The sequence below is a fragment of the Boeremia exigua genome (genome assembly GCF_020726555.1).
Source record: "Boeremia exigua strain MPI-SDFR-AT-0100 chromosome Unknown C7974scaffold_15, whole genome shotgun sequence".
NCBI classification, from domain to species: Eukaryota; Fungi; Ascomycota; class Dothideomycetes; order Pleosporales; family Didymellaceae; genus Boeremia; species Boeremia exigua.
In genome coordinates, this window is record NW_025763532.1 from 297,628 (window position 1) to 315,830 (window position 18,203).

Below are 18,203 nucleotides of genomic sequence, written 5' to 3' on the forward strand. Positions count from 1 at the left end.
CTGAGAACCGACTCACTCACAAACTGCAACAGCCAACTCCACCCGGAAAATAAGCCCAAACACATGCCCCCCCACACACGACGCCCGGACCGCCGCCTCGCGGCTGCGCATGTCGATATGCGCCGTCTGCGTGCGCTTGAGCGGATCGCGCTCGGGCAGGAACGTGATTTCGAGGCTAGAGAAAGCACTGTCAGCACTTTGGACGCAGGACGTGAAGGGACGTAGGACGTGAAGGGACGTCGGACGTGAAAGCAGTCAAACGCAAAGGCAGTAAAACATCAAGCAGGGGAGACCCACACATCCGACCGATGCACCCAGAACAGGCCCTCAATCTCCTCCCTCCCCGCCGCAGCCGCGAGATTGCTCACGACCAGGCGGCGCTGCAAGACCTTTTGATGCGCGGCGCGGCGGTCGGCGTGGTGTTCGAGGGTGACGCTGGCGATGATGGCTTGGAGACGGGTTTCAGCGTGAGCGAGTGCGCGGGCGAGATCTTGCTGGGTGGATTCTTGCTGCGCGGTGGTCTTGTTGCTGAAGAGGAGGGACGTCCAGGCTTGGGCGTGCTCCCAGGCGCAGTTTGCGGATTCGAGGTGGAGGGCGATGAGGTAGGGGAGTGCTTTTGGGTCGAGGGGGGTAGTGATGGTGTTGGAGGCGGGCTCTGGTGGTGTTTCGTTGGAGGGTGAGCGGAGGTTCTGGAGTCTGGCTTGGAGCAGGATGATCGTCGTCTTCCTCCTCGTCTCCCTCCTCGTCTCCCTCCTCGTCTTGGTCAGTGGGAGAGCTGACACGTTGAGAGACGGGGTTTGACAGCCTAGCAAGCTCGGCGAGCATCTGTCGTGGATCAGTGTCGGTGTCTGCGGCTGGTGGTGTGTGGGCGGAAGACGGCGCTTGGTCAAGCTCCGCGAGCATCTGTCTGATATCATCTGTGTTCGGGCCTGCGTCGTCGTTCCGTGCTTCTGGTGCGTGTGCGGTTCGCACGAGGCTACGCAGCTCATCGAGGAGAGCCGCTGGGTCGTCGTCTGGAGATGAGGCATTGCCACCTCGCAGTGAGGGCGTGTCTTGATCGACGTCTGTAGCGTTGAGAAAGGTGAAAAGAGAACCTGAGCTGGAGCCACCGGTTGTATCTGACACAGCGACTCTGACGGCGGGCTCATGCGTCCCAGCGCCTCGAGACGACTCGCCGAAGGACCTTACGTGCTCACATCGTCCAGCCAATTTAACTCTCTTCCTGGTGTCTCGCTCAGCAATACGCCGCCACTCTTCCTCCTCCCTCGCCTCCTCGTCCTCCATCTCAGCATCCAAGCGCGCGATCTCTTCATCTGCCCTGCGAAGCTCCTCGGTCGCCATGCGTAGCTCCTCGTCGGACCTGCGTAGCTCCTCACTTGCAACCTGCATCTCAGCCATACACTGAGCGATCATTGCCTGTTTCTCGCGCAGCTCCTCCTCTTCCGTGCGTCTGGCCTTTCCTTTTCCCTTCCCTTTTATATCTCGCACCTCCTCTTCCGTGCATCTTGCCTTTCCTTTTCCTTTTCCTTTGTCTTTTATCTCGCCCGCTCCTCTTATCTCGCCCGTCTCTTCTCCAGCAGCGTCTCCGGCAGCGTCTCCAGCAGCCTCTCCCTCCTCCTCCTCCTCCTCTTCCTTCTCACCAACGTCTCTTGCGTCCGCAACACTCTCATCTCCCCCATCAAACCGCCCCCCAACACCCTTCGCAGAAGCACCACCAACAGAACCACCACCAACAGAACAACCAACAAAACCACCACTCTCCCCCTTCCCCTCTTCCCTCCCTCTTCCCTCCTCCTCTTCCCCTCTACCCATCACGCCCCCCTTCCTTCTAACCGCTCTGCGTACTTCCTCGTCCCTGCGCCGTGAAGCTTGTGCTAGCGAGGCGCTGAGGCTGGCCCATTGGTCGGTGGGCGGAGGTGGAGAGGTGAGCGAGGTGGGTAGAGTTGGTGAGGTGGACGATGTCGTTGAGGCGGTTGAGATGGGCGAGGACGGGTGGGTGTGAGTGCGCGCCATCGTCGTGCGTGATTTCGCGCAGTGTACGTGGTGTGCTGGGGAAGGGATGGAGGCAATGGAGTAGCGTTTGGCGTGTTTGGGTGTTTGGGTGTTTGGTGCGAGTGGGTTGGGGTGGATGGGGGAGGTGCAAACGGGGTTTGGCAGCGGCGGCGTGGACAGCCAGATGTCTGGGGCGCCCGCCGCGGCTCACGGTGAGAAACACGATTCAGAGAGACGAGGACGGGATGATGCAGAAACGAATTACCAAACTACTTTCTCCCTGTGAGACAGACGCTGCGGGCCACAGCGCCCCCAGCGCGCGGCCCCGTGGCCTACTACTCCCCATCACCGCCTAGTTCTTCTTCTTCCCCGCGCTCTTGCGCTCCTCCTCCTTGCGCTCGATCTCGCGAATCTCAATCTCCTCCGCGCGCTTCGCATACCACTGCCCGGCCTGCAGCACCAGGACACCCACCAGCACAAGCGCCAGAATCGTATTACTAGCTGCAAACACCCTCAGCGTGTCCTCGCGGCTAATATACTCGCCCTCGCCGTCCTCCTGCACCTCGGACTGCATCTCCGGCGACAAGTTCCCGTAGATCCCCGCAGTCACGACGCGGAAGCCCTTGACGATGTTGGTCAGGTACACGGTGATACCCGCCATGTACAGCACGAGGCTGGCGCCGTCGAACAGCATGTTGCTCTCGGAGGCGCGGAACAGCTTCAGCAGGAACCCGAGGATGCCGGTGCCGATCACCATGTTCAGGATGCGGCTGATGATCGGCGGCGACGCGTACAGGAACTTGATGTGGTCCTCGAGGATCGTGAAGTACGCGTCGCGGTCCGCGGGGACCGCCCAGAGCGCGTTGTAATCGTAGGGCAGCGACGCGAAGAGGATGCCCAGGAAGAAACAGGTCGCTGCGGGGTGGGTTAGCTGGGGCGCTCGTTGAAGGCGAGCGGGAGTGTGCGCCGCGTGGGGTACGTACGTCCGACGACCATGAACTGGGCGAAGTTGTTGCCGGCCATTGCGGGTTCGTGTCGCGGTGACTTGCGCGGTGTCGAGAAGAGGACGCACGGCGGTTTTGTGCGGAGGGCGATGGGCGGGCCGGAGGCTTATCGTTTGCGGCTCCTGGGATTTGACGGCCGACTAAACGCGGTTGGTAACCTAAACGCGGTTGGTGACGGTAGCGAGTTCCTATCTAAGGAATAGTTGCGAGGACTGCTTTTTGAAGACGACTTGGGTGAGGGCCAGCACATCTGGTGAAGCTGGGAATTGAAAGTGACGATGCTGAGTTCACGCGAATCAAGCTGGGTGATCGACCCCGCAGGCGCAATGATGGTGAGCTGCATGGGGAATCTTGGCAGGCATGTACAATGCCTGCAGGGCGGTTGATCACGTCCTTGCATATGCACATGGTACTTCGTACAATTGCTTTCTTCCGCTATCGTGAGATGCCTGCTTACTACCCACCTTGCTGGGTGTGAACGCCGTTGTGCGCCATGTCCAAAAATATCTAGCCAAATGCCACTCACATTCCAGTCCCTCAAAAATCGTTGTCAGCGTCCATGTCTTCGTCATCGTCACCGGCTTCGATGAAAACCAGTCTTGTGCCTTCGCCGGTAGTTTGCCAGACCTGTGAAGAGTTGTTAGCAGTCGGAAGATTCGCTCAGAACTATCAATACTTACATCGAGCAAAGAGTACTCGTCAATGGCCTGCTCGAACTGGTCGGCCGTGAAGCCCTTGGCCAGAACTCGCTCCCTGACCCGGCGGAGGTCCAGCTCGCCTCGTGTGCCGTCGCCAACTGCAGCAGCTCCGCTGGCCTCCATCGACTTGATGAGGTGGTAGATCTTGCTGCTGGGGGTCTGGTCGTCCCTGCGGTTCTCATCTGCGTACAGACTGGCCTTGCTGACTTCAGTAAGACGCAACGCCTCATCGACGTCCTCTGCAATGACTTCTGCCGCGAATCGGAGGCGGGCCAGGGCCTGTGCGAGACGAAGCACACCAAGCAGTGTACGGGGCGACGTGTGGGTGAAGGCCTTCTTCGACCCCTCGTCGCGCTTCTGCTGCTGGCGCATGCGGACATACGCACCGACCATGTAGTCTGAGACCTCCTTTGGTACGGTGGGTCGATACGAGCGGGCGCGGGCAACCCACTGTCGGACCTCAGCAGGGCTGAAAACAACACCTCCAGAAGGTTCAGGATGGGCATTGTGCATGTGCACATAAGCAACGTGACGCGCCAGCTCTTCGTCAGAGTCTCGCGAAGGGGTATCAAGAATAAGGAAAAGTACGTCGAAACGAGACAAGAGCGCGGCGGGAAGGTTGATGTTCTCGACGGGTGAGATGCGGGGATTGTATCGGCCGTAGAGAGGGTTGGCAGCGGCCAGGATCGATGTGCGGGCGTTGAGCGTGGTGGTGATACCCGCCTTGCTGATGGAGATTGTCTGCTGCTCCATGACTTCGTGAATGGCGGTACGATCGCTATCGTCCATCTTGTCGAACTCATCAATACAGCACATGCCGTTGTCAGCGAGGACAAGAGCACCACCTTCAAGGACCATCTCGTCGGTGACTGGATCACGCATGACAGCGGCAGTCAGACCTACACCACTGCTACCGCGACCAGTTGTGTATACACCACGAGGCGCCACCTTGGTAATGTACTTCAAAAGTTGCGATTTGGCAACACCAGGATCACCCATCAAGCAGACGTTGATGTCACCACGAATGCGCATACCGTCCTTGACCTCCTTGGTGACACCGCCAATCAGCTGCAGCAGAAGCGCCTTCTTCACATCGACGTGACCGAAGATCTCAGGAGCGATTGAGCGCGAAAGGTACTCGTACAGCTGTCCTGTCCTCTCCAGCTCGTTCATCCTCTGGAGTGTTGGCTGAGCAAGGACGATGTCGTCGTATGCCTTCTTGTGCTGCATGACGAACTGTGCCTCGAGATAGGTGTCGGTGAGCAGTCCAGCGCGAATTGCCTTGAATCCAGTGTAGGGTGTGGGCAGGAAGATACCAGCAACATCGACAACGTCGCCGGGGTTGACCTTGCGCACCAGCGCCCCGTGGCAGTGGATCGTCAGCTGTCGAGGGATGTGTCCAACGGGGACCTGGTCGGCCATCTCCTGGATCTTGACTTCCTGGAACGGAAGGAACTTGGACGCGCGAGTGGACAGGAACAGCTGGCCCTTGGTCTTGTTGTTCTTGCAGTCATCCGACGGGCACTCGACTAGCGGCGTGAACTGCTTTGTGCTGACGGGCTGGAAGACTTCGCTTCCACAGCGGTCGCACGAGTAGGCGTTGACCAGCACCGCAGGCTTGACGTCGGACACCCGGGTCGCGATACCACGGACGGTGATGAGGTGGCCGAGGTGCTCGCCCTTGACGTTTCGGACGGCAAGCGCCTTGATGGGGCGCTGGCTGCTCGAGCCTGAGGCTATCCTGGGCGCAAAGTTGAGCGTGTACCGTCGGGTCAGTGCGGCGGGGAAGATGGACTCGGGGGCGGCCTGCGCGGTGTCTTCTACGCCCTGCAGCTCCTGTATTCTCTCGTTGCGCTTCGATCGCTGTGTCATGATCACGTCCAGAACGTCGTCCTTGAAGCTGCGTCACGTTAGTCGAGCCTGGCATTGGCGGGCGATGCGTACTTGATCTCGCGGGTCGGCGGCGGCAGGCACTTGTCCACGGCCCTCGACAGGATCTCCAGGTAGTGGTGTGCATTGCGCTCGATGGACTCGACCAGCCTGTAGTTGGTGTCGTCGGCAGCGGCGGTCCTCTCGTACTGTCCTGTGCTCAGCGATGCGCTACTGCGTTCAATGGCGCGCGACGTACCTCTTCAAGGTCGTTCAGGTCGATCAGAACGTCGCTGCGCGCGCGGTTCGCGACGTCCTGCAGCACGGCCATGTACTTGACTTTGGACGGGCGCTGCGAGCGCGGGTCGTCGGGGCCGTCGACCATGTCATACTCGTCGTCGTTGGCATTGCCGTTGAGGGTCAGGCCCTGCAGCTGCTCCTCGGCCTCGGTCGACGAGGACTTGAAGTGCTTGAGGAAGTCGACAAAGGCGGCTGTGGTTGCTTAGCGACCGTGTGTTGTGCGGCGTGTTTACGACTACCGACCTTCCTGCTCCTCGTAGTTGACGAGCGCCTTCTCGGTAAGCAGCGCCATTGCGTCTCGGGATCGGGTGTAGAGACGTCGGTGCGGGCGAGTGGCCGTATGGGGGGTGCAGCGGCGGCGTGGAGGGGTGGGGACAAGAATTTGGGAGCGCGTTGCTGCACGCCAGCGCGTCGCGTAGGGGCCAGGGCGCCGTCCCGCCTGGCCTGCGACCTTAGACGTGCGGCGGGCGACGGCCATTGGCTGGGCTGCGGCCGCGCGAGCCCTGTCGGCACCGCCTTCATCGGCGCCGACGTAGCCTCGGCTGGTGCAGGCAGCGCGGTCGGCGATGGCGATGGCTGTTGCGCGCACTGGGCCCTCACTCCTCACCCACGCATCATGCCGCCGAAGAAGCCTGCTGGCAGCGTCGTCCAGGCCGAGGTGGCCCTGCAGCAGTCGCTGAAGAACTGCCTCGTGCACCTGCCCGCGTCGCTGGTGTCGGTGCTCGTGAACGCGAACGCAGTAGGTGTCCCCGCCAGTCCACCATCCGCCATGCATTGCAGGCTGCCCGTGCTGACAGTCCGCCGCAGGTCGCGCAGAACGTCGTCGTCGAGCTCTCGTACCGCCAGCCGCCGCCGCCCGGCGCCTCGGACACGCGCAATGCCGCCCCGCAGAAGTCGCTCTTCGTGGGGTGGACGGGCATGCAGAGCAAGCGCCGCCTCGCGCCCGTGGTGGACAGGAACGGCCTGCGGAACAGCCCCGCGGCCAGCCAGCAGGACATCGCCGCCGTCGAGGTCGATGCGACCTTTGCGCGGCTGATCGGGCTGAGCGAGGGCCAGAAGGTCGGCATCCAGCTGCACCTGGACCCCCCGCAGGCGCACACCATCAACATCGAGCCCCTGACCCCCGTCGACTGGGAGATGATCGAGCTGCACGCCCAGTTCCTCGAGCTCAACTTCCTGTCGCAGATCCGCGCCCTGCCCAACCCCCAGGCCCAGACCCCGCACCCACTCACCCTCCACCTCTCGCCCACCACCACCGCGAACATCATCGTGACCTCGGTTGCCCCTGCCCCGCCCGCCGGCTCGCTGTTCGTCAAGATCTCCCCCGACGCCGAAGTCATCGTCGCCCCGAAGACCCGCCAGAAGACAGACCGCAGCTCTGCGAACCGAGAGAGCCGCAGCGTGGGCGCCGCCTCACGGAAGAGTGGGAAGAGTGCTGCAAGCACGGTGCGCCGCCGAGGCCGCGACGAAGCTGCCAGCAAAGGCGCCGTCTTCCTCCGCGGCGTTGACCGGAGCGTGGCCAGGGAGTGGTTCGACGAGGAATACGACACAGATGCAGACGGTCTCAGGATCTGGGTCGACAAAGACGTTCTTCTCACAAAAGCGCTCCGAGGCGCAACATGGGTCTCGGTGGCCGTCATCAAGCCTGCAGGACTGCAAGAGCCCGTGGACATGGCAAAGGAGCAGGACCAGGAGAAAGCCGCTACCCGCGTTATTGCCCGGATAGGAGCGTGGGAAGACGCGCCGGATAGTCGACACGTCGCGTTGTCGTCCGATCTGTGCAGAGTCCTGGGATGTGAAGGCTTTACAGGCGGACTGGTGCGCATTGAAGGCGCTCCTAGCCAGACGCCGAAACCGTCAGCCATCAAATCGTCCGCTGGAGCGACCAAAGACTCGAAGGAGGCAATCGTCAAGTCGATCAAAGTTTTGCCGTTTTCTACAACTGCATCGCTGAGCAACGCGAGCTTGAAGTTTGGCGGCGAATCGAAGCAAGAGCAAGATGACGCCATACAAAAGTTGAAGACGATCTACGGCAGGAAAAACGGCCTTCTGGATGGACCAATCTCGGACGGCATGGTTCTGCCGCCAGTAACAGACTCAGAATCAAGCTGGCAGGGAGGCATCGTCAAATTCGAGCCGGCTCAACCATCAGGCGGAATACCATGGGTTCTCTTTCCCGAACGGAAACCGGCTATTGAGTTGGGGCCGGAGATCGCAACACCATCGAGCTGGGCGAGAGGCTGGCAACAAGGCGACCCGCTGCCGAAGAACACCCCGGAGCTGGTTGGCATCGACTCACTTGTCAGCCAGCTGCGCTCACATCTGACGCACCATTCGTCTGTCCTGCTCAGTGGCGGGCTAGGAGCTGGCAAGACTGAATGCGCGCAGCTGCTTGCACACCAACTACGGACAGAGTATTTGTTCAACACCATCTACTTTCCGTGTCGTAAGCTAGTCACAGACGAAACTAGGGTAGCGACGATCAAAGAAACACTAAACAGACTTTTTGCGACCGCAGCGTGGTGTGCACGGTCAGGCGGCAACGCTGTGGTCATACTGGATGACCTCGACAAGCTGTGCCCTGTTGAGACTGAGCTCCAAGTTGGTAACGAGAACGGCCGCAGCCGTCATGTCAGCGAGAGTATCGTTTCCATCGTCAGGCAGTACTGCTCCATTGACTCGGGAGTGGTCTTGCTTGCCACAGCCCAAGGCAAGGAGGCACTCAACAACGTCATCGTAGGCGGTCACATCGTCCGCGAGATGGTCAGCTTGAAGGCTCCAAGCAAGGACGGACGGCGGAAGGTGCTCGAGAAGCTAGCGTTCAAAGATGCAAAGCCCCAGACTGCACAGACGAACGGCCACGCCTTCCCTCCCTCACCAGCAAACAGCCGCCCAAGTACATCTCACCGCAGTCAAGCGAGCGACGATGGCATCCAACACGATACGTCAGACGACTACGGCTTTGTTGTAGATACGAGTATTGACTTCCTTGACCTTGCTGGGCAGACGGACGGTTACATGCCTGGAGATCTCGTGCTCCTGACCTCTCGAGCCCGTAATGAGTCCCTCATTCGCTCTGTCACCGACTCCTCGAACACTATCACCCTGACAAGAGACGACTATGCATCGGCTATCAAAGGCTTCACACCAGCTTCGCTCCGAAACGTCACATTGCAGTCCTCAACCACCAAGTGGGACTCTATCGGCGGATTGACAGCAACACGCCAGATCCTCCTCGAGACACTCCAATACCCAACAACATACGCTCCCATCTTCGCCCAATGCCCGCTACGCCTGCGCTCCGGCCTGCTCCTCTACGGCTTCCCTGGCTGCGGCAAGACGCTCCTCGCCTCCGCTGTCGCCGGTGAATGCGGCCTGAACTTCATCTCCGTCAAAGGCCCCGAAATCCTTAACAAGTACATCGGCGCGTCCGAGAAATCCGTCCGTGACCTGTTCGAGCGCGCTGAAGCAGCCCGCCCCTGCGTCCTCTTCTTCGATGAATTCGACTCGATCGCGCCCAAGCGCGGCCACGACTCCACCGGCGTCACCGACCGCGTCGTCAACCAGCTGCTCACGCAAATGGACGGCGCCGAGGGCCTCAGCGGCGTGTACGTCCTCGCCGCCACCTCACGCCCCGATCTCATCGACCCGGCTCTCCTGCGCCCCGGCCGCCTCGACAAGTCGCTGCTCTGCGACATGCCCGACGCCTCCGAGCGCATCGACATCCTCAAGGCCGTCACCCGCAAACTGCACCTGAACCCCAGCATCCTGACCACGGACGCGTCGGGCCAAAATCTGCGCGCCATCGCAGACCGCACCGACGGCTACTCCGGCGCGGACCTGCAGGCCGTCGTCTACAACGCCCAGCTCGCCGCCATCCACGACGTGCTCGACGACGCGGACCCGGGCACCGCGCCCGCCGCCACCACCACAACCCCCGCCCGCCTCCCCGAGTTCTCGTACTTCCGTTACGCGGACCCGCCCGCCGCAGCCACCGCAGACCCCTCGCCGCTGCAGACCAGCACCGCCATCGCCGAGCGCGCCCGCGTCGCCCAGGACATCGCGGCCCTGCAGCTGCTCCGCCGCAAGCAGAAACTGCTCTCGCGCCCACCGGGCGGCGCCGCCGACGCATCCACCGCCGACGGCGACGACGGCCCCGCTGCCCCGGACACGGACAGGAAGGAGCCGCAGATCCAGTGGCGCCACATTGCGAGCGCGCTGGACAGCGGGCGCAGCAGTATCAGTGCGCAGGAGCGCGGGCGCCTAGGGCGGATTTATCGCGAGTTTGTCGAGGGTCGGGAGGGGAATTTGCCGAGTGGGCAGGGGGGGAGTGAGATTGGGGGGCGGACGAGTTTGATGTAGAGGAGATGCCGGGGTGGTGGTGGGTGGGGATCTGTGTATGTGTATGTGTATGGGGGATGGATAGGGGGAGGGTTGGAGTGGTTTGTACAGAAGGCGAGAGAGGGGGTGGAATATAGAAGCAAACAGCTTCTGAGTCTCGAATCTCGAATCTTGAATCGTAATCACCACACGCTTCCTGCCTTGCCTTGCCCTGTCTCGCCTCGCTTGCTTGCTTGCTTATTTGCACACACGCTCAATGCACGCTACTATACACCTCCCCCCATCCACACCCTCTACTTCGACACCGCCGCCTCCACCTTCTCCTTAACCCCCTGCGCGCTCTCCTTGACGCCCTCGGCGACCTGCCCCGCGCGCTGCGCCAGCAGCGCGTCCTTCCCGCCCCAGTGGAAGTAGTTCATGTAGCGGTAGCCCTGGACCAGCTGCGAGGTGAAGTTGATGGCGTGGCAGCCGAACAGCAGGTAGTTTGCGGGCGAGACGGCGAGCGCGTAGCGCATGAAGGTGCCCGAGTAGAGGGTTAGGGCGCCGGTCATGCGGCCGGAGATGCTGGGGGGGTGTTAGGTGGGTGGTGAGAGATCTAGAGGGATTGGAGGGAGGGAGGGGGGGATTGGGCAGCGTGGGGGTGAGGACGTGAGGGTGGGGTGGAATTGTTGGGAGAGGGAGTGAGGGAGGAGGGAATGGAGAACGCACATCTCGGGGTCCTTGCTCATGTCTGCGATTGCGGCGATCGGGATACCGAAGTTGCTGACGGGGCCCCAGAAATCTGCAGCCAGAGTCAGCGAGCGCTCCCCCAGTCATTTTTATTTCCTCCGGCGCAATGGCAGCAGCTGCTGCAATGGCAGCGGACTCGCAATGCCTGCGCCGGATCCACACGCTTCGCTCCGGGAGACGTACGGGTCGAGCAGATGTAGTCGGTGTATTTGTTGGAGCGAATCTTCGCGTTCAGCGCTTTGATTGCGGCGGCCATGGTGGGCGGTGGGACGGTGAGTCGAGGTGAGGTGAGGTGAGGTGCGCGGCGGACTGGAGTGCGCGGAGCTGTGGTGTTGAGAAGATGCCGTGCCAAGACTTTGTCCGCAGGGCGGCTCCACTCGAGCGCTCTCGGAGGGTGGTGTCACGTGCGGTGTCAGCCTGGATGATAAGCGGTGATTGGACGAGGGGAGTTGCAAGCAGCTTGCGGAGAGATATTGAATGAGACAGTGGTTGCTATTTGTGGTATTGTATAAGGCGTGCGGCATATTGCTGCTTCTAATTCCAACTCGACATGCTTTTGGAGCCTGATACTCCGTCCAATCTGAACCAGGCATATTCTGAAGGTGCTGGAGATCTGGTGTGCCTGCTTTCGCATTCAACCACGGTCCTGCCTCGTTCGGTGCGTCCTGCGTGCGCCAGCGTACTACTATTTTTCGAGCTGTTTCGATTGGCGCAAAGGCGAGTTGCTGAGGTGACTCAATTGTCGTATGAGCTTTATTTACGCTTAACGTCCACCGAATCCAGGAGGGCCGCCACGGCCGGGAAAGCCAGGCGGTGCACCGCCGAAACCTGGGGGCCCGCCGAAGCCGGGGGGTCCGCCAGCAGGAGGGAAGCCAGCTGTGATATGTTAGTAATTGCGCTCTCAGATAATACATGTGACTTACGAGGTCCACCTGGGGGTCCTCCACGTCCACCGAAGCCAGGGGGCGGCCCTCCGAATCCTGGTGGGCCACCGGCGAACGGTGGTGCACCGAAGCCAGCTCCAGGCCCTCCAACACCGGGCGAAGGTCCAGTCAGACCAACCGGCAGCCCACGTCCTGCTGGCCGTGCAACACCAGGTCCAGCAGCCAGCGTCGCAGCAGTCGAAGGACCACCAGATGCTGCACCCAATCGCGCGGCTGGGTCAGCGGGTGGTGGTCCGTCAACGGACAGCGAGATGACGTGCGCGCCGCGGATGATGGTGAGTCCAATGGCGCGTCGCTCCTCAGTCTCGGTGACCTGCTGCGCTGCGCCGGGCGCGGCCTTTCCCCTTCGTCGTGTGCGGCGGAACTCTTCCGTGTCGGCGAGAACGAGGTTCATGTGCTGTGCAGTGTCAGCAGAGCTAGTGCAAGGGAGTTGCGAGACGCACCTTGTCGAAGGCGAGCATCTGCCCGACCATCTGCCTGCCGTCCTGAAGTGTTACCTTCATGCGGTAGTTGATCTGCGCATTGTGAGTTCGCGGCGAATGTGAGCGGGCTGCAGGGCGCTTACTAGATTTTGCTACACCAAGGCACGTCAGTCAGTTTCTATGCGCGTCTTCTCTCAGGTCGCGGTTCGAGCGTCCAGGCAGAGAACTCACCATCTTGCCCTGTCGGTTGGCGGCGGCCATGGCTATGTTGCGCGTCCGAAGACGAATGAAGGCTCAAAAATTGGTGACGACGGCGATCTGCGCGCAACCCCTTCCTGCAGGTGTCGGTGGGGTGAATGGGTGGATGTGGAGCTGCCGACCGTGATGTCGAGCTCTCAAAGTTGCGCTCAACGCACGGGCCGCAGAGCAACCCATCCGTCTAGCGCGCCGCACGACACCACAGCCGAGCCCAAATTATCACTCGAACTCTCGCCAGCCGACCTCATCTCGACAGTCCATCTCGCCTACTAACAGAGCAGTCACCATGGTATGGCCCGCCGACGCCCGCAGCACCGCACTCGAATGCTAATTGTCATGGCAGTCCGACTCCAAGGCCTCCAACCCCATGCGCGAGCTTCGCATCCAGAAGCTCGTCCTCAACATCTCCGTCGGCGAGTCTGGTGACAGGCTTACTCGTGCCGCCAAGGTGCTCGAGCAGCTGTCTGGTCAGACACCCGTCTACTCCAAGGCCCGCTACACCGTCCGTACCTTCGGTATCCGCCGTAACGAGAAGATCGCTGTCCACGTCACCGTCCGCGGCCCCAAGGCCGAGGAGATCCTCGAGCGCGGCCTCAAGGTCAAGGAGTACGAGCTCCGCAAGCGCAACTTCTCCGAGTCCGGCAACTTCGGTTTCGGTATCTCCGAGCACATCGACTTGGGCATCAAGTACGACCCCAGCATTGGGTATGTGGAACGAAAATCTAGAAACGCGAGCGCATCCGCTAACACAGCGCAGTATCTACGGCATGGACTTCTACGTCTGCATGACCCGCCCCGGTGAGCGCGTCGCCAAGCGCAGGCGTTGCCAGAGCAAGATCGGCGCCTCGCACAAGGTCAACCAGGCCGAGACCGTCAAGTGGTACAAGAACCGCTTCGAGGGCATTGTCCGATAAGCGTGGTACGAGTAGAGCGAAGAGGGAACGAAATGAAGATTCTGAACGATTCACCAGCATATTCCGTCTCGGAGGGTTTGGTCCTGCGGAGTCCCGGAGTGTACTTAAAAGAGCAAGCATTGAACTTGCAAGTTCAGGCCTATCAATGGAGCTGACCCGTCTCCAACGAGCGGGTCTTCGATCACATTACAATGGAGGCTTCACTTGGGTGATGTTCCGCTCAACCATTGGTGATCATTCTCGATGTGCTTGTCTGCTGCATTTGCTGTGTTTGTCTCGGTGCGAGTGACATCATTCGGCCAGAACTCCCTTACCCTGAACCCGTCTATATACCCAGGCAATGCACTGATTGCCTTCTAGCTGCAGCGCGCTGTTCTCGTGCTGGTTCTGTGACCTACATGTCAAGTTGATGTGCACTAACGGCAGTACCGTTCGACCTTTTACTGCCAGTTACCCTGGTGTAGTTGCTCATGATCGTCAACCAGCGAGCGCTCATGTCTGACCTTCACCTTAGGAACGCACGAGTGTGCGGGTGCTCGATTGAATGATGGCTGAGATGTGAGAGAGTAGAGCTCCGTCCATGTATCATTCACCCTACCCTCTCACGTTGCAGAATAAACGGCGGACTAAGGATGTGAGTTAAGTCTACTATGCAATAATCTTGTTTGGAAATAATGCAGAAAGCTCTTGTAGAATGATTTTACCTACAATATAGGAAATTGTTACCCATCATCTAGCTTTGATTATCATTGTGGCTACAAGTTTAGTGTTGAAATTGGTCAGCTTAAGGACTGCACGCACTACTCCTGCTTATTCGAGCATCTTGCCCCTAAGCAATCATAGTAATCTTGCAAGCTCAGAGTATACGACCTCCTTACAAAGCGCTTCGGGATTTCCAACATGTGCAGCTTGGATCATGGCAATGTACTCAGCCCGTTCCAGTTCCGGGGAGCAAATGACCGGGGCAAACCCGTTCCTAGCCATACGTGCTGCCATGATCGTGCGAGAAAGCCTTCCATTACCATCTTGGAACGGATGCACACTGACAAAGTAGAGCATCATCCAAATGGCCTTTAAGAGAGGATGAACAAGTTGATCGTCGTTGCATTTCGTGCTCCATTCACTCCAGAACTGCATGTTTGCCGGGACTTCCGCTGGGTAAGGGAAAATGGCGTACAGATCCGACTTGACTTGAATTGGTGCTGAGCGATACTTTCCGGATGACAGTCCAGCTTTGTCAAGTGTAGTGTCTCGAAGCAACAGCTGAGATAGGATTTTGACATCTTCGAGCAAAGATTGATTTGTCTCGACTCGGCCGAAGTGTTTTGGGGACAAAACCGCTTGGAGCGCGATCAACTGGTTCCAGAGTTCCAGTATGTCTTGACATCTACTAGAAGGAATTTGAAGTGATGCTGCCAGACTCTCAGCAGAAGGGAGTTTCATGCGAAGTGCGGCTAATATAGGACTCCCATCGAGGGGAATCGTTGGAAGTAGCTGTTGCATGTTCGATGCATCGGAGTCTGTGAGATGATTGTGTTCAACTTCACAGCTTTTGGAGGCAAAGTCGGCGTAGTTGAGACCAAGGGTGGGAAAAGAATCTTGCGCTAGCTGAGGAAACTTGGTCCGCATTCTCAAGTTGCGATCCTGGCGGATTAGATCAATTTCTTTCAGCTGTGGTGACAATTTATGTTCAGCTGCTTTCCAGGGCGCAAGATCCCGAAGCTTGTAGATTTTGTCCCAAACTAATCCACTTCGAGCGAGTTCATTGTACTGCGGGGTGCCAGGGACCAGATGTCCGAAGTAGGGGGTGTAGAATCTGGAGATGTGGGCATTGCGGAGGGCGAGTTGGGCTTTTGTCCAGGATGCCATGGTGCTGCGAATTTCTTGAAAGAAGTGCCGAGTGAGGGATTTGAATTTACCATGTCGAACAGCCGGTGTTACGGTGTTACGGTGTTACGGTGCGTACGATACTGAAACGTTGAAGAGTTAAAGAGACGCAGTGAGTCCGCGTCGCGGCAGGTACCATGGTTCAGACATGACAACTGCCTGGCTCAACACCCTGTTCCACGCCAACGCAAACTCAGACTCAGACTGCTCAACCATAGAAATAGTGATGAAGATAAATAAAAGATCTGCAATTAACTATCCTAACCTATCCACACCAGCGCAAGCAAAGAGCGCATGCACATGTAGCAGCCGCAGCCGCAGTTGCAGCCAACGGAACCTCCTTCGACCTCACAGTCTCAGCAAATAAAAGATGGTATCGTAAGCGGAAAAAAGGGGAATATGAAAGAAAGAGAATGCACTGGGATGGAGATGAAGGCTTCGTGGGGGTGCGGCGCGCTATGCACAATCAAGGGGCCGTTATGTGATGCACAGCTCTGTTCTCCCAAACACCAAACATGGACTGAGGAACCGCGCCCGTCTACCGTTAGATCTATATGCGAACATAGTCGTTGATGAACAGAGCTCGCCAAGGCCAAGTTGAGTAAAAATTAGTGCCAGCTTCGTCGGTTGAGCAGCTTTAGTCTTTTACTGCTCAGCCTGGACCTTGATTAGATTTTCGCATGCGTCAGGTTTGGACCCCTGGTACATCAAGCGAGCTAGAAAATCATGCTACAGGGGGTATTGAGGCTGCCCATGGCTACGGAGAATGCTTCATGATCAGCTAGCCATGAAGCCGCTTCAGTGTCTCTAGTGGGCAACGATCTTGTACTCTTAGCCTAGAGAGGTAGGACGGATAGCCAGCTGAGCTTGAGTTCATATGTGGCCTCCAACCAGCAGAGGGCCACCCGTGTGCCAGAATTCCCCGCACGCCACAATATGTATATTCGTGCCGGCGTCCTCAACTACGTCACATGATGAGGTTTTCGTGACTCCCCACACAGCCGCAGCCGCAACGCTCAATTAGATAAAATAATTCGATAGTATTGTGGAGCGTGCTAATACACCAGCCTCTGTGGTTTCAAACTTCTTTTCGCTGCAATGTGGTTGAGGTACCAGGTATTCTGGTGTGCGGGGGATTCTGGCGCCCGAGTGAAGGGGTTAGGGGCTAGTGGGAAAGATTAGCGTCGCGTAAATCTAGCGCTCCTCATAAGCTTTTGCTTGTTTTAGCTGGCGCCTTGGTCTAGGTACAACCGCGTACAGGAGGGTACGTCGGGCTGATGTACAGTGCGTTCAATGCTGCAGATCAGAGCTAAAGGGCAGGCAGCGCGATTGAAAATGGGGCAAAATCTGGCTAAGCACCCGCAAAGTGACACTCGGACGTGCCAGGTCTCGCGTGGCCGAGGATGTTACTGGGCACAGTATCTGGTAGTGGCGCGGCTAGTGTTGAAACGATACAGATTTCCTCACAAGAGAGGCTCCAGGGCCCCAGCCGAGAACCTGACATGAGCTTCCAGATCATCATTTGCAGATCTTGTAGTCGAAGTTGATCAGCAGTGTCAATCATCTGAGCGAGCGGCGAGTGCCACCTGAATCAGTCCAAAAAAATCAATATTTAAGGCAAATGGATGCGATGAGATCAAAGGCAATCAAGAACCAACAAGATTTCCCGACATGCATATTTCCAAAACTATTGTTGCGGCCTTCCTGGCAAACAGCCTGTTTGTTCACGCTGCCCCAGCACCTAAGTGTGATGCCATCGACGCCGTGTATGCCATCTTGAGAGGACCACTGAAAGCCAAGGCATCATCTTTTTGCCTCTCATTTCTTGGTGGAGACAAGACGGCTCGACAAACTCAAGTAAGTCTTCAGTAATAACGCCTTGTGTAATAAACTTTTAACTCTCCAACAGACTCAAACTCTTACTGGCGCGACGCAGACCGCCACAGTCACTCTGGCTGATCAGACTGTGACAGAAACCTCGAGCACCACCAATGTCAATCTAGCCACAACGACGGTGAATGAGCCTCTGCCAAACCCAACCACAACAACGACCGTCACTGTAACTGCAGGCACCTCAACGATCTATCAGAAGCGAGATGCGCAAATAACAGCACGAAATATTCCACCCGAGCTCGCCGCCTTCGCTGCCTCCCGCATCTCCAAAGCCTGCAGCTGCATCGTGACCCCCACCACAACCACAATTACCTCCACAACAACAGCAAGTGTTGCTGGCCCGACAACTACCGCCACCCTTCCCGGAAATGTCGTAACAGTCACAGCCATAATCACGGTCCAGACCACCTCAACAATAACGACCACCAGCACTGTAGCTGCTGTGGACACTGTGACCCAGACGTACACTACAACTGTAACGCCGATCCTCGTCAAGCCAAAAATCTGCAATGCTAGAGGTCTCCCTGGTGCTAATGCGTTTAATTACGACGCAAACTTTAACACGAACCAGGCGGCTTGTATCGCGAGTTGCAAGTCTGACAACAGATGCTATGCCACTGGATTTTATCTTGTCACAGACCCTTCAACTGGGACCACGACAGGAACTTGTCGCAAATATGACAAGTCAGTGACGGATACGGCAGATCTAGGCCCTGGGTATTACAATTTCAACGACAAGGCGTGCTAAGTAGGAGTTTCGGTCAGGATCTGATGCGAGAGTTAGCTTAGGGGCTTGAAAGATGCAAATCAAATGACCTTGTACTTGTCCAACGTACCTTACAGAGCCTAGCATGAATTTTTGGATATAAGACTCCTTCACTGCGTCTATGGTACCAGTGCCAAGTTACGAGACAGTATAAGCACGTTGATGTACAGAAAGACTAAACAGGAC

The 18,203-nt window shown here is 58.2% G+C and overlaps 9 protein-coding genes across 9 annotated transcripts; 3 read left to right on the top strand and 6 right to left on the bottom strand.

Annotated features, from left to right (window-relative positions):
- Positions 1–142: 142 nt before the first annotated feature.
- On the bottom strand, positions 143–1,896 carry C7974DRAFT_78073 (uncharacterized protein). The gene has a single exon (XM_046147269.1). It carries the CDS (start codon positions 1,810–1,812, stop codon positions 463–465), a length of 1,350 nt encoding a protein of 449 aa, XP_045991321.1. The 5' UTR covers positions 1,813–1,896; the 3' UTR covers positions 143–462.
- A 135-nt stretch (positions 1,897–2,031) lies between these two features.
- On the bottom strand, positions 2,032–3,288 carry C7974DRAFT_405589 (Shr3 amino acid permease chaperone). The gene is made up of 2 exons (XM_046143061.1): positions 2,976–3,288; positions 2,032–2,907 (listed from the first exon to the last, which is right to left on the bottom strand). Exons 1-2 carry the CDS (start codon positions 3,013–3,015, stop codon positions 2,345–2,347), a joined length of 603 nt encoding a protein of 200 aa, XP_045991322.1. The 5' UTR covers positions 3,016–3,288; the 3' UTR covers positions 2,032–2,344.
- C7974DRAFT_346045 (MCM2/3/5 family-domain-containing protein) lies at positions 3,267–6,229 on the bottom strand. Its single transcript, XM_046139375.1, has 5 exons — positions 6,107–6,229; positions 5,823–6,055; positions 5,639–5,772; positions 3,677–5,594; positions 3,267–3,623 (listed from the first exon to the last, which is right to left on the bottom strand). Exons 1-5 carry the CDS (start codon positions 6,153–6,155, stop codon positions 3,534–3,536), a joined length of 2,424 nt encoding a protein of 807 aa, XP_045991323.1. The 5' UTR covers positions 6,156–6,229; the 3' UTR covers positions 3,267–3,533.
- Positions 6,230–6,439: 210 nt separating this feature from the next.
- C7974DRAFT_466832 (P-loop containing nucleoside triphosphate hydrolase protein) lies at positions 6,440–10,225 on the top strand (the record flags this gene model as incomplete). The annotated part of the gene is made up of 2 exons (XM_046146346.1): positions 6,440–6,602; positions 6,671–10,225. The coding sequence occupies exons 1-2, from the start codon at positions 6,480–6,482 to the stop codon at positions 10,223–10,225; spliced, it is 3,678 nt and encodes a 1,225-aa protein (XP_045991324.1). The 5' UTR covers positions 6,440–6,479.
- A 272-nt stretch (positions 10,226–10,497) lies between these two features.
- C7974DRAFT_381015 (uncharacterized protein) lies at positions 10,498–11,189 on the bottom strand (the record flags this gene model as incomplete). Its single annotated transcript, XM_046140566.1, has 3 exons — positions 10,498–10,768; positions 10,913–10,985; positions 11,117–11,189. 3 exons carry the CDS (start codon positions 11,187–11,189, stop codon positions 10,498–10,500), a joined length of 417 nt encoding a protein of 138 aa, XP_045991325.1.
- Positions 11,190–11,696: 507 nt separating this feature from the next.
- Positions 11,697–12,560, bottom strand: C7974DRAFT_437783 (small nuclear ribonucleoprotein; the record flags this gene model as incomplete). Its single annotated transcript, XM_046145213.1, has 4 exons — positions 11,697–11,809; positions 11,857–12,274; positions 12,321–12,392; positions 12,531–12,560. 4 exons carry the CDS (start codon positions 12,558–12,560, stop codon positions 11,697–11,699), a joined length of 633 nt encoding a protein of 210 aa, XP_045991326.1.
- Positions 12,561–12,796: 236 nt separating this feature from the next.
- Positions 12,797–13,751, top strand: C7974DRAFT_405605 (60S ribosomal protein L11). The gene is made up of 2 exons (XM_046143062.1): positions 12,797–13,262; positions 13,315–13,751. Exons 1-2 carry the CDS (start codon positions 12,925–12,927, stop codon positions 13,469–13,471), a joined length of 495 nt encoding a protein of 164 aa, XP_045991327.1. The 5' UTR covers positions 12,797–12,924; the 3' UTR covers positions 13,472–13,751.
- Positions 13,752–14,308: 557 nt separating this feature from the next.
- Positions 14,309–15,531, bottom strand: C7974DRAFT_476335 (fido domain-containing protein; the record flags this gene model as incomplete). The annotated part of the gene is made up of 1 exon (XM_046146681.1): positions 14,309–15,531. The coding sequence occupies exon 1, from the start codon at positions 15,338–15,340 to the stop codon at positions 14,309–14,311; it is 1,032 nt and encodes a 343-aa protein (XP_045991328.1). The 5' UTR covers positions 15,341–15,531.
- Positions 15,532–17,029: 1,498 nt separating this feature from the next.
- On the top strand, positions 17,030–17,999 carry C7974DRAFT_418411 (uncharacterized protein; the record flags this gene model as incomplete). The annotated part of the gene is made up of 2 exons (XM_046144155.1): positions 17,030–17,215; positions 17,268–17,999. 2 exons carry the CDS (start codon positions 17,030–17,032, stop codon positions 17,997–17,999), a joined length of 918 nt encoding a protein of 305 aa, XP_045991329.1.
- Positions 18,000–18,203: the final 204 nt, after the last annotated feature.

Coding starts and splice junctions, on each gene's coding strand:
- C7974DRAFT_78073 (XM_046147269.1), bottom strand. CDS start 1,812: ATGGGTAGAGGGGAAGAGGAGGAGGGAAGAGGGAGGGAAGAGGGGAAG.
- C7974DRAFT_405589 (XM_046143061.1), bottom strand. CDS start 3,015: ATGGCCGGCAACAACTTCGCCCAGTTCATGGTCGTCGGAC. Junction 2,908..2,975: donor CCAGTTCATGGTCGTCGGAC/GTACGTACCCCA, acceptor CCCACCCCGCAG/CGACCTGTTTCTTCCTGGGC.
- C7974DRAFT_346045 (XM_046139375.1), bottom strand. CDS start 6,155: ATGGCGCTGCTTACCGAGAAGGCGCTCGTCAACTACGAGGAGCAGGAA. Junction 5,773..5,822: donor ACCTGAACGACCTTGAAGAG/GTACGTCGCGCG, acceptor AGCACAGGACAG/TACGAGAGGACCGCCGCTGC. Junction 3,624..3,676: donor ACGAGTACTCTTTGCTCGAT/GTAAGTATTGAT, acceptor AACTCTTCACAG/GTCTGGCAAACTACCGGCGA.
- C7974DRAFT_405605 (XM_046143062.1), top strand. CDS start 12,925: ATGCGCGAGCTTCGCATCCAGAAGCTCGTCCTCAACATCTCCGTCGGC. Junction 13,263..13,314: donor AAGTACGACCCCAGCATTGG/GTATGTGGAACG, acceptor AACACAGCGCAG/TATCTACGGCATGGACTTCT.